The sequence below is a fragment of the Anguilla rostrata genome, chromosome 12, assembly GCF_018555375.3.
Source record: "Anguilla rostrata isolate EN2019 chromosome 12, ASM1855537v3, whole genome shotgun sequence".
Classification (NCBI taxonomy): domain Eukaryota; kingdom Metazoa; phylum Chordata; class Actinopteri; order Anguilliformes; family Anguillidae; genus Anguilla; species Anguilla rostrata.
In genome coordinates this window covers 35,903,685-35,916,184 of record NC_057944.1, presented here as the reverse complement: position 1 = coordinate 35,916,184, position 12,500 = coordinate 35,903,685, and the positions used below count along the sequence as shown (strand labels likewise).

General features: G+C 50.9%; 1 protein-coding gene across 14 annotated transcripts in view; it reads right to left on the bottom strand.

The window, feature by feature from the left end:
* Positions 1–12,500, bottom strand: part of robo2 (roundabout, axon guidance receptor, homolog 2 (Drosophila)) — a 464,504-nt gene that overhangs the window by 68,149 nt on the left and 383,855 nt on the right. For 10 of the 14 annotated variants that reach the window (XM_064302616.1, XM_064302621.1, XM_064302624.1 and 7 more), the window contains 2 exons: positions 9,619–9,767; positions 1,049–1,173 (listed from right to left, as the gene is read on the bottom strand). In XM_064302616.1, the coding sequence (XP_064158686.1) occupies positions 1,049–1,173; positions 9,619–9,767 (274 nt within the window). The remainder of the gene's footprint in view (positions 1–1,048; positions 1,174–9,618; positions 9,768–12,500) is intronic. The other 4 variants (XM_064302617.1, XM_064302630.1, XM_064302626.1 and 1 more) reach the window with 1 other exon arrangement.

Sequence of the window (12,500 nt, the reverse complement as noted above, 5' to 3'; positions counted from 1 at the left end):
AATGCTGCAAATGATGTGGTTTTTTTAATTACCCCCCCCTCCCCCCATCGTACGGTTGATAGATGTCCACTTCATTACGCTCGAGCATGGCAGAACTGGGTTCCTCTTGCTTAATCACTTAATTACTGCCTTAATTTGTTCTTTTTTTTTAACAAATAACTTCATATCTCATTTGAGACAATGAGAGAGAGGGAGGGAGAGAAGAACAGGGCGTGTGTGTGTGAGAGAGAAAAATGAACGTGTTTTGTGGGCAATATGATAATTTCTACGAACACTTATTAACACATTAATACTGGATGCACAACCTTGGGTTTAGCACGTGTACACAGTTGCAAATCTGTTTGACTTTTTTCCTTGCATTTTCTGCAACTTTTTTTGGTTTTTGTTTTTATTTTTCAGGCCATTTTGCTGTATAATCATGCAAGTACACACATCCACACACACACACACACACACACACAACAACACACACACACACACACACACCCCCCCCCACCCCCCACACACACTCTCGGTTCTATCGCAATGTCATGACAGTTCTCCAGAGCTGGGCCCTCTCAGGCATGCTTTTTTACGCAGAGGCTGGCTCCTAATTGCTGTTGCTCCTTCGGATTTTGACGTCTCATAAATATTGTGAATGCATCTTCACCGTTACCAGCTTTCAACAGCGAATCTCATTTCTGTGCAAGTTTGAGATGCATTACTGAGATCTGTACAGTTAATTTCAGAAGAGAGAGAGAGAGAGATGGGGGAGAGACAGAGACAGAGAGAGAGAGAAAGAGAGAGAAAGAGAGAGAATGAGAGAGGGGGTGAGAGATAAACAGAGAGTGAAAGCGAGAGAGGGGGGAGGGGGAGAGAGAGTGAGGAGTGAGTGAGGGGGGAGAGAGATATACAGAGAGAGCGTGAGTGAGGGGGGGAAGAGACAGAGAGACAGAGAGAGGGGAGAGAGAGAGAGACTAAAAGGCAAACTAGTAGAGAGGAAAAGAGGGACAGTCCCAGGAGAAGACCTGGTCAGTCTGAGGTGCGCAGTGGGGGCCGCTGGCCTTACCTGGCTGCCCTCTTTCTGCCAGAACACGGCGGGCTGGGGGTTCCCCTTGGTCTCGCAGGGGAACGTTGCCGTGCGCCCCTGCGCCACAATCTGGTCCCGGGGCCGAATGACGAACTGGGGCGCAGCTGGGGTCAAAGGTCAAACAGAAATCACTGTTAGTAATCACTCAGTTCAGTCGTAACAGGGAACAGTGGGGATTAAGGGGTTAACAGGACAGGGGTTGCTGCCGGGGGGGGGTCTTGGGGGAGGGGGGTTAGGGTTAGGCGATCTCAGGCATTAACAGGCACTGTATTTCACGATCAGTCCAAGTCAACACATATTAGCCAGCTCCCATGCAACAGGTTTTATTTCCTTCCCGGGCACTGTTAAAAAAAAAAAAAAAAAAAAATCAAATCAAGGACACACATCAATAAAAGGGACTGTGACATCGGCACGGCAACCACGCGGGCCATTCATCCGGACGGCCCAGGCGAGCCGGAGGCGAATGAATGACGGTCAGCCTGCAGTCGCTGCGGTGCGTTCGGCACTCCGCCACCAGGGGGCGCCACTCAACGGGGGCCGTGTCATCAAAATGGCGGCCGTTACGCGGTGCCGTCGCTGGCTCTGGTGACCGAGGGGCACGACGGTGCGGTTCTTCCGACCTCACGCCCGTTCTGAGCCCGCCGACGCCGTCCGACAGAACCTCGCGGTGAGGAATTAGCCGCTACGCTACAGATCAAAGCCCGGGCCGAGATTGGAACGAAATGAAACGCTTCTCCGGACGAAGCTCCCCGTCTCTCTCACTCCATGTAAAACTCAAAGATGAAGGCAAAGAGCTCATCTCCACGGGTGCAGGGCATCCTCTAACTCCCTAATGAGGGCTCTCCACTGCCCCAACACTCTATCTACTGCCCCAACGCTCTATCCACTGCCCCAAAAGATTCACGGCTACACTGGCTGGCCTTCACTTTAGCATTCCCGGCTACACTTTCTGACTTCTGCATAAACAGCGTGATGCAAAAAAGGACGAGGGGAAAAAGTGAGGGAGCGGCACCCCCCGGATCACAACCTGAGGGGGGGGGGGGGGGGGGAGCTTCGACCTTCACCTGTCCTTCCCTCAAGGGGAACACACCCCCCCGCCCCCTCCCCACCACCCCCCTATGTTCATTATACCTTGCTGTCATTAACACAGACGTAATTATTCAAAGGCACCCGACTGAAGTCAATTAAGTAATTACGGAACGAGGCGGGAAGAGCGTTCTCAGATGATCGAGTCAGGAGCGAGGGTCCTCTGGATTATTATTATTTATCTCGCGGTCTGTACGGATTGGCTCGCCGTTTAACCGGACCGGGATGAGCCGGACCTGCGATGATGATGATGATGATGCACCGGCGAAGCAGCGGCAGACCAGGCGCGGTTAAAGTAAACCCCAATAAACACGGCGTTCCCCCGCCTCACACGTAAACAGCCAGAGCAGTGACTCACGCCACGACGGTACGTAGCGTTTCTCACACGGTACCGGGGCTGGGGGGGGGGGGGGGGAGGGATTAAGCGTCGAGCTGGCCTATTGGAACGCTCGCTTTGTCTTCTGGAAGTCGTTAGGGGCCAATTAAAGAAATAAAGCGGAACAGACCTCACGGCTTGGTCCAAACAAACTGCCGAGAGCTCGGACAGAAACGGTGAAACACCGCGGTGATGTGTGTGAGAGGTGCGCTGGGCCACCCTGGAAGCACCTTCATTAGGAAAAAAACATCCCCATCGTCAGGCGACACTGCTCACTGTGACACAGACACCTGACAGAACCCTGATCTCACCAACGCAGGTGGCGCACACACACACACACACACACACACCCCTGGCAAACATCTTGCCCACCCCTCACCTCTGGAACACGCAAACACATCAGGCAGGCAGGCCACGCCCTCATCCCCAGGTAAAACGCTGATGACCTGACAAGGGGATCTGCGGATCTGGCATCCTGCTTGTGTTTCACCTCAACCAATGCAAGCAACGTGCACACGTGCACACATGCTCACGCACACACCCATACATACCCATCCACCAACCCACACACACACACACACCCCCACCAACCCACACACTAAACACACACTCACACACATCCACCTACCCCACCAACTCACACACACCACCCCCATCACACACACACACCCACCACCCACACACACACCACCACACCATACCACATGGCTGCTCCTACGATCCCTGGATCCACACGCCCCACACTGTGCCCCCCCCACCACCCGCCCCACACTGTGCCCCCCCCCCTCCCCACCCCACACTGCCCCCCCCCCCCACCCCGCCAGCCCCCCTGACTCTCCCCCCCTGCTCCCCGCACATTCTTCCCTAATCGGCGACCGCCCCAGCAGCCCCACAGAGGAAATTCAAATAGACCAATTACATCCGCCGATTCCGCTCTCCGCTCAGCTGTGACCCGGGGATCAGATACTGAAACCCCTGCAGAACGGGCCAAACTTCGCCGCACTCCATTAAAAAAGAGAAAGAAAAGGAAAAGAGAAAGAGAAAAAAAAGACCTGCTTTTCCCCCTTTCTTCCATTTGCTTCTCCCCCTTCTGCGGCCGCGTGCGAGCGCGTGTGCGAGCTCCGAGAAGCGACTTTATTTTAAAGAAGGGAAAAAAAAGGTCAAACTGCCCTGTGTGTTCGTACGGAAATGGAACTGAAGCGGAGGTCAATGCAGGAGATAAGGGATCTACCCCCTGCGCTGCATATGCGACTGGCTCCTGCTGGATCTCTTAATTCATTCCTTGCCGTGAACTGATGTCTGATTTGCCAGAGGGCGGTTTAATATTTCTGCAATACGTTTTATACCGGCTACGCACTTAACTTCATAAAGAAAGTCCTCATCGTCTACTTCAGAGAGCTATTTAAGTTAAAGCACTAACGGCAGCTCAATCATAGCAGCCACAGCAGAAGCTGACCTACTGCAGTAGCATTAGTGTAGAAGCAGGCAGCTAGAAGACTGGACCCTATGGAGAGAAATATTTCCTTTCTTTGCATAAATCGACAGCACACAGACGAAATTATCTTCCCCTCCAGTTATGGTTTGCTTGTTGCTAACTAGCCCAATGCTCTGAGACATGCTCGTCTGCACTGTGTCCATTTGGCAAAGAGACCGTTTAGATCTCCATTTCCACGCCTGGGCTGCCCAGTGACAACACAGCTGGCCTCGGTCAAAGGGAACCTCCACCATTTTTGGTGGGCTTATCTACAACATTTATTTATTTATTTATTAATCGGCCGATAAGGTTTATTTATCTTTTTCGCTGGTTCGTGTTTGTCAGACGCGCGCGGTTTGACGGGCTGCAGGCGGCTGAAGATCTGATCCCCGCTGCGTTCGGTCCCGCCTCTGTGCACAAGCGGTTCTGTGCTCTCTGTAGCTGGGTCGAACACAAAAAGCCTTAAATCACCTCTTGGCCAAGACTCCATTTCCTCTCCTTGCTCCCCCCATGTCGCCAGCCCCCCCGCCCCCCCCAACACTCCTTCCCTCCCCGCTCTGTCCTGACAGTCTCACAGGCAGTGCATTACCCAGTGTCACTCACTCCGAGGGTTTGTTTAATCAGTATGAGCCTGAGATTCCAGCACCACTCTCTCTCTCTCTCTCGCGCTCTCTATCTCTCACTCACACCCACCCTCCCACACACACGCGTACATGCGAAAACAGACACACGCACATAAACACTCACATGCACACACACACATGCGCACATGCTCCACACTCAAAGGTGATAATATACTGTGTAAGCTTCCTATGACTAAGAGCAGACGTGGGCAGAGTGTCAGATAGCGAAGGCACTAAATCAGCGCACACATAAACAACAGGGTTGATGTGAACGTGATTGGTGGGTAATGTGTGACAGTTGAGCGGGATTGGTGGGTAATGTGTGACAGTTGAGCGGGATTGGTGGGTAATGTGTGACAGTTGAGCGGGATTGGTGGGTAATGTGTAACAGTTGTGCGGGATTGGTGGGTAAAGTGTGACAGTTGAACGTGATTGGTAGGTAATGTGTGACAGTTCAGCGGGATTGGTGGGTAATGTGGGACAGTTGAGCGGGATTGGTAGGTAATGTGTGACAGTTGAGCGTGATTGGTGGGTAATGTGGGACAGTTGAGCGGGATTGGTGGGTAATGTGTGACAGCTTAGCGGGATTGGTGGGTAATGTGTGACAGTTCAGCGGGATTGGTGGGTAATGTGGGACAGTTGAGCGGGATTGGTAGGTAATGTGTGACAGTTGAGCGTGATTGGTGGGTAATGTGTGACAGCTTAGCGGGATTGGTGGGTAATGTGTGACAGTTACTCAGTCAGAGCTGAGAAACTGGGCTCCTTGGATTTGGATTTGGGGGCTGTAATGGTTTCTGAAAGTGCCCTTCCTGCACCCACAGAGAAAAGGCAGATCAAGCCCGGATATTTCACTCACTCACGACAAGACACATCTGCCCAGGGCTGGAGGGAATTCATAATGCCACTTGGGTTTGACACACACACACACAGATACACACACACACACACACACACAGATACACACACACACACACACACACAGATACACACACACACACACATACACAGATACTACACAAACACACACACACACAGATATGCACACACACACACACACACAACACACACACACACATACAGATACGTACACGTACACACACACACAGATATGCACACACACACACACACAGATACACACACACAAACACACACATACAGATACGTACACAAACACACACACACAGACAGATATGCACACACACACACACACACACACACACACAAGCGCACGTACACCACGCGCATGCACTCGCACGTGCACGCACGCACACACATTCTCTACTCCTAAAACCCGTGCGTTTGGATAATATTTTATTCAGAGAGCTGGAGCAATTACTCTTCCCCTAGCTACGGGCGCTCTGAATATTTAATTTCCCAAATCTTCGCCGGGGCTGATGGGCCGTGACAACCGGGCGACCGCCATCGCGGTTTCGGCAGCTTTCTGCCTCCGTCATTCCCCCCCCCCCCCCCCCCCCTTACGCCTGTCAGTCAAGATCACCCGGCCACGCACCCCTGCACCCCGAACCCCTGTCCCGTCCCCCCTACATGCCGCGTCTTCCCGCCCGTCACCATCACTGAGGCGGTAATTGACGTTTCCGACGAAGAACGTTCACCTGGGGTCTTAACGCCTGTGGGAGGTATCAGACCTACCTACCCCCCCTTCCCCGGTGTTTCTCCCAAACTGCACAAAAGGTCACACTTTCACTTTAAGAGGCTGCTTATGCAGCGCAGAATGAGTTAATTAACTGTGATTAAGAATGAGTAACTTTTAAATGCAGTTGGTAGTAAACATTTGGGCAGTTTGAAATGGGCGTTCCCCATCTGTTTTTTGTTTTTGTTTTAAACACAACACAAGTATTTTCGTATTCAAATATTCATATTTTGGTAGGGAAAACAAAATCAAAGCGAGATGTCGCTGTGATGTAACTGTGAACACTTAAGAAATGAGAAATTCATTATTTTCTCATGAGCAGAATTGTGTTTACCAGCCGATTTCGATCTGTATAAACAGACCCGCAGAATGAAGTGTGACCATTATGCAGCCAAACAGAGGGAGGCTATTCCATTAAACACGCTCAAATAACATTACTCCTGATAAGGCACCAATCTACACACATGGCAACAATTACTCATTACTGTTTAAGCAAAGAAACCAAAAGGGTGTTTACAGATATGAGAACCACAATGGTGGAGCTGGCGAGGCAAGGGCTTCTGGGAGTTTACAGGACACAGGTGTCCACTCCAGGACTCCGTGACAACTACAGTACCAAAGGGGCTAAGATGGAGAACTAGGGTTTAGTTGATTAACTGGTTAGTAAGCAAGGGGTACAAAGCCATAGCAACCGTAACCGTAACAACGGGTATTCAGTTAGTTGAGTCGCTGGTGCCAAAGAGGCGAAGGTTAAGCAAGGAAGAAGGGGCCGGTGAAGCTGTGGCTTGTCGCCGCGGCGACGCGGAACCGCGTGTTAGTATGACGTTAAACCGGTGAGTCGCGCTCAGGCAGCCGCGTTTGAGCGTGTGTGTCCACGGCGTGTGTGTGTGTGTGTGTGTGTGTGTGTCTGCGTTCGAGTTTCGGGCCCATGCACGATGGAGGATGCTGGTCAGGGATGGGTTACTTACCCACGGGACGGGCTGTAGACAGAACAATGGAGTGGTGAAGTTTAACACAAACGAAAAAAGGAGGAGGGAAACACAGAGGAGGGGGGGAGGAGGGGGAGGGTGGAGACCAGAGAGAGAGAGAGAATAGGGGAAAAAATAAGGAAAAAAAAAGAAATCATAGTCAGAATGAATGGCATGTTGTGCTGGGCACACATCTCCAGTAGAGGGCCGTAGGCGAAACAGATCCAAAAACGGGGAGGGAATTTAAGACACTATGAGGGGGGTCTCTTCAGCCCCCCTCTGTAGCCCTCTCTACACCAGTGCACACAACCCCTCATACAGTATCAATGGGATCCTGTCCAGGGTAGCACCACCTGGTGGATGAGCCACGCAACTACAACCAGCATCAGGTTGAAAAAGTCTTCTTAAGCTAGGGGGCCATTTAATCTCCCCGTAGGCAGTTTCTGTCAAAATTCAGCTCTAATTAATGCAAATCTGTCCAGAGGATATTGACTTAATTCTGGTAACCGTGACATCAAATCCATCCCCGCTATTGGATCTTCTCCCCCCTGCCTCCTCACCCACACCCCCCACCCCAGTATGACATTTAATGATATTTCTCAATTTCAGGTGTTGGGGGGGGGGGGGCTGGGAATAGCAGGGCAGGGTGTGTTTAACACTGAGTGGGAGAGAGAGAGAGAGAGAGAGAGAGAGAGAGGGAGAGAGAGAGAGAGAGGAGAGAGAGAGAGAGAGGAGAGAGAGAGAGAGAGAGAGAGAGAGAGAGAGAGAGAGAGAGAGAGAGATGCACAGTACAGTTGATATTTAATTCAGCGGTGCAGCTGTTGGGCTCTGCCACAGTGTTGACTCTAGGAGCAGAGATGGGCTGCTCGGAGACTGAGATGCTCGTTGTCTCTCAGTGCGTCTGCGAAAAAACGACTTTACCTCACAAACCGACCCAGCGCTGCGACCGCACACCCCAGTCTCTACGTCTGAACGCCCGCGGTCGTATAAATCCGCAATTTAAAAAGCCTGAAAATGGAAGCTGACCCCACAGGTTGTTCTATCCCCCCTCCTACCCACCAAACCCCCCACCCCCCCACACACCCCCCTCCCTGCGTATCATTAAAGTGCTCCGAAGAGACCTTGAACAGTTTGATTTAATGTGCGGAGTGTTGGGTGTTGGGTGTGGAGGGGGGGGCGGGGAGGGGGAGTGGGGGGGGGGTATTACAGTAAAAATGTTTTGATTAACCTTTCCCACCTCTGCCGCGCTTGCTCACGGTCTGCATCACTAAGCTGTGAAATGGCTCCAGCGAGCGTGCGGCTAGGCTACAGGCGGGCAGGCAAGGGGGTGGGGGGGGGGGGGCGGCTAGGCTACGTCGCGCTCAGAGCGGCCACCGCAGAACAGGCGGGCAGGTGGGGGGGAGGGGCGGGGAGCGGGCCACACATTTCAACAAGACCCCAGCTAGCTCGGAGAATGAATAATTAAACGGGTTGATAGACAGCCTACCCCCCCCCCCCCCGCCTCCCTATTGGCTGAGGTAGGCCGACGTGCCGCAGAGTGGAATTGCTCTGCTGAGGGAAAGGAGTCCATATAGGAGTCCATTTCATACCTGGCTCAGGCCCTTTACATTCCTCTTAAATCAAAACTCTGCAGCTGGCTGAGGCGAAATTTTTTACGTGCGTGGGCTTCTGAACGTACGCCTCCAGGTGGGCCGATGACTGGCGATGGGGGGGGGGGAGGGGGTGTTGAATAATTAAAATGGCACCCACACCACGGCAGAACTTGTACTGTGAAGTGAGAAATATTCGGAGCACTTTGATATTTCACCAACTGGCCCGAAGACACGTCTCTGTACTGTGACAAATGTTTGCGGGCTCGAACCTGTCAGGACATAACACTTTTTTTCTTCTCTTTTTTTTTTAAACTGAAAGCTTTACTGTAAAAAAAAGTGACTCATGCTTTAGATCCTTTAAATGAAAGACATTAACCATTAACTCATTTAAGGCTTTTTTTTATAGCTTAATGGATTTTGTGATTTCATGTTTTATAGTCCCACTGAGAACAGCATCTGCCTACTTCTGCCTGAGCAGGACAGGCGATGAGCAATAGAGTATTAAAGTTTCTTTAAATATTAAATTGTCTAATGCTTCCTGGTAGACTAGATAATGCAGCTTTCCAACAGTGTGTGTGTGTGTGTGTGCGTGTGCGTGTGTGAGATATTTTCAGACTTATTTCTTGTTTTTGCGGTTTGATTGGTATTTGAAGGAAAATAAAAAAATGTTTGTCAGTCCCTGAGTGAAAGGGACTCCAAATTAAAGGGGTTCACTGTGTCTCCCATATTGTCCCATACTGCGAGGATGCTGGCTCTGGGGAGGGGAAGGGGGGGGACACCCCCAAACTCACCCCGGACGGTGAGGGTGGCAGAGGCCTCCACCTTGCCCACGCGGTTCTCGGCGACGCAGGTGTAGGTGCCCTCGTCTCCGCCCGCCGCCTTCTTGATCCGCAGCAGGTAGTCCTCCTTGTCGTATTTAATCTCGTACCTGAAGGAGCACACAGAAAGACCCAAATGAAGGTTAAACCGAATCGTACTGCACGCGCAAACGGACTTACCGCGCATACGGTAGGAAAAGCCTTCTAAACAGCCGAGCACGAGAGAGAGAGAGAGAGAGCCTGCCGGACTTCCACTTCATCAGTTTACCGTGATGAGATCACGGACGGACAGAACCGGCACCGAGCACAGGGTCGCCGCCTCTTTAAAACGAGGAGGGAGAAGCGGGAAGACGGAAGGCTCCGGATCAATTATTCAGCGATAGCTCACACTGCAAGGGGAGGAGAGCGTGCTTTCAGGTCCAACCACAGACTGCTTTAACATTTATGAGGCGTTCTCTTATGTGTGATGGTGGTGGTGGTGGTGGTGGTGGGGTCTTTGTCTGTGGGGGAGAGGGGAGATTACCAATCGTCTCGTATGAATTATCCAGGGCACGTCCGCACAATTATCAAAACAAACATCAGCACCGTTCCCAGCAGAACGTGTGCCGCACACGGATAACCACCAATCGCTGAGGTCACACCGGAGTCAGTTACTGTGAGCAAGCAGAGCGAAGAGAAGTGAACCAGTCAGTGTGTCGAGGAACTGAGAATCTGTTCAAAATGTTAATTTCCGAATCCAGCGGTTTTAACAGCGAAGATCCTCGTTTTAAATGTCTGGCACTCTGAATACCAAACACAAGCGGCACCAACGGTTAAAGTTTGATTAATTTTCCCAATTATTATCAAGTGGGGGATTCTGATCTCCTGCTAGGACCTTGTTCCGGTAGATCCGACAAGCTTGGGGAGCGGGGGTGGGGGTAAATGTGTCATTAGATGTGGGGGGGGGTTGTGTCGTGCGTTGGCTGGTAATTGGGAGGAGGGGAGACACCAGTGTTATGAGACCCTTGCTTGTCTGTTATTTCAGATACCAGCTTGTCTAAAGAAAGAAAGTGAGAGCAAGACCGAGAGAGAGAGAGAGAGAGAGAGAAGGGGGAGTCAGAGACAAGACAGAAGAATGAAGGAGGCTGAGTCATATGAGCATATAACGGATATTATTGATCGGGAATATTGAGAGATCGTAAAGATCGCACACTGATCTCGGGCTCAGTGGTGAACCTGCACCGCTTCCCAACTGCTCAGGGAGTTCAGGACTTGAGAAAACTTGAAGAACATTTGTGCAGCTCGATGCACAGAGAAAGCATTATATAATCAGAAAGCTTATATTCCCCGGTGGCTTAGGGCTGAATTCGCTTGACTTAACCGCCAACAGCATGGATCCACTGCCATCGCTCGAAGCTGCTGACCTACTATTCTCAGCCTCTCCCTTCCACCCCCATCCATGCCATTCTCTCTTCCTCCTTTTGCGCTGCCATTCAAAAGAAAAAGTTTTAAAAAATAATAACTAACGTGTTTATTAAAGTGCATTCCTAAGCCATGACTGTCAGTTAGACCCATCCACACGGGCTTAAGAAACATAATGATTATTTGATCGGGTCGTGTGTGAGAGCTTTGTTCACCAGGGAGAAGCGCGGTTCAGGGGAATAAAGCCCTCATTGTTCCGATTCAAAAACCGACCGATCGACGCCGGCGTGACACGGCAACTTTCTGCAAGACTTCGCGACACAAAATAAACAAACTAATGAACTCTGTCCAGCCCCGCCATCGCCCTGGGCGACGGCGGAAACGGTATGAGATCACGCAGACACCGTGCGAGAGAGGTGGAGAGAGCCGGAGACAGGTTCTGGAGATTTGGGGCGGGGATCCGATATCCGCTGCGCTTCAATGAGAGAAACGAGAGGTAAAACAACATCGTACCGATGAGCATTAAAACGCTGAAACACACACACATCCGTGCACGCCCACACACGCGCGCACGCACACACACTTTAAAAAAACACTTGACATGCACTGTACGTGCACACACTGAGAGGGAGAAACAGTAGCCCATTCTTGCCACTTTCTGGGGAAAAGGCTCTGTTCTCCATTAGAGGAGGAATGTAATTACACATGTAATAAGAAAGGGATGTAGAGAGGAGGTCAGTGCCAAATTCACCCTGCTCGCCTCTCTGAGACATAGGGAATACAGACACAGAGACAGACAAACACACACACACACACACACACACAAATACTGACACACACACATACACACAGACACAAATGTTCACACACAAACACACACAGGCACTGGCACAGACAGAAACACTGACACACACACACACACACAGACACTTGTGCATACACAAACATACACACAGACATACACACTCACACACACACAGACACACATACCCACACACACACAGAAATACTGACACACACACACACATACACCCACACACACACACACACAGGCAAATAAGAACACATGGCACATTTTTTTTCTCCAAAACAAGTACACACAAACCCTTTCATCAAGCAAGTACCATCTTTCACACAGATGGGTGAGAATGGAAATGAAAACAAATGGAAATACACGCCTGGATCTCTGCTTTGTTAAGCACAGGGCCTAAGACAATTCAGAGCCCTTTTTCATGGTTAACAGAGCGATAGCAATCACATGTTGCAACATAAATTGTAGACTTTCTCTTTCTCTGTTCTCACGCACGCACACACACCCCCCCACCCCACACACACACTCACACTCACTCTCACACACACTAATGCACACTCACACACACACTCACACTCACTCTCTCACACACGCTCACTCTCACACACACACACACACTCACACACTCACT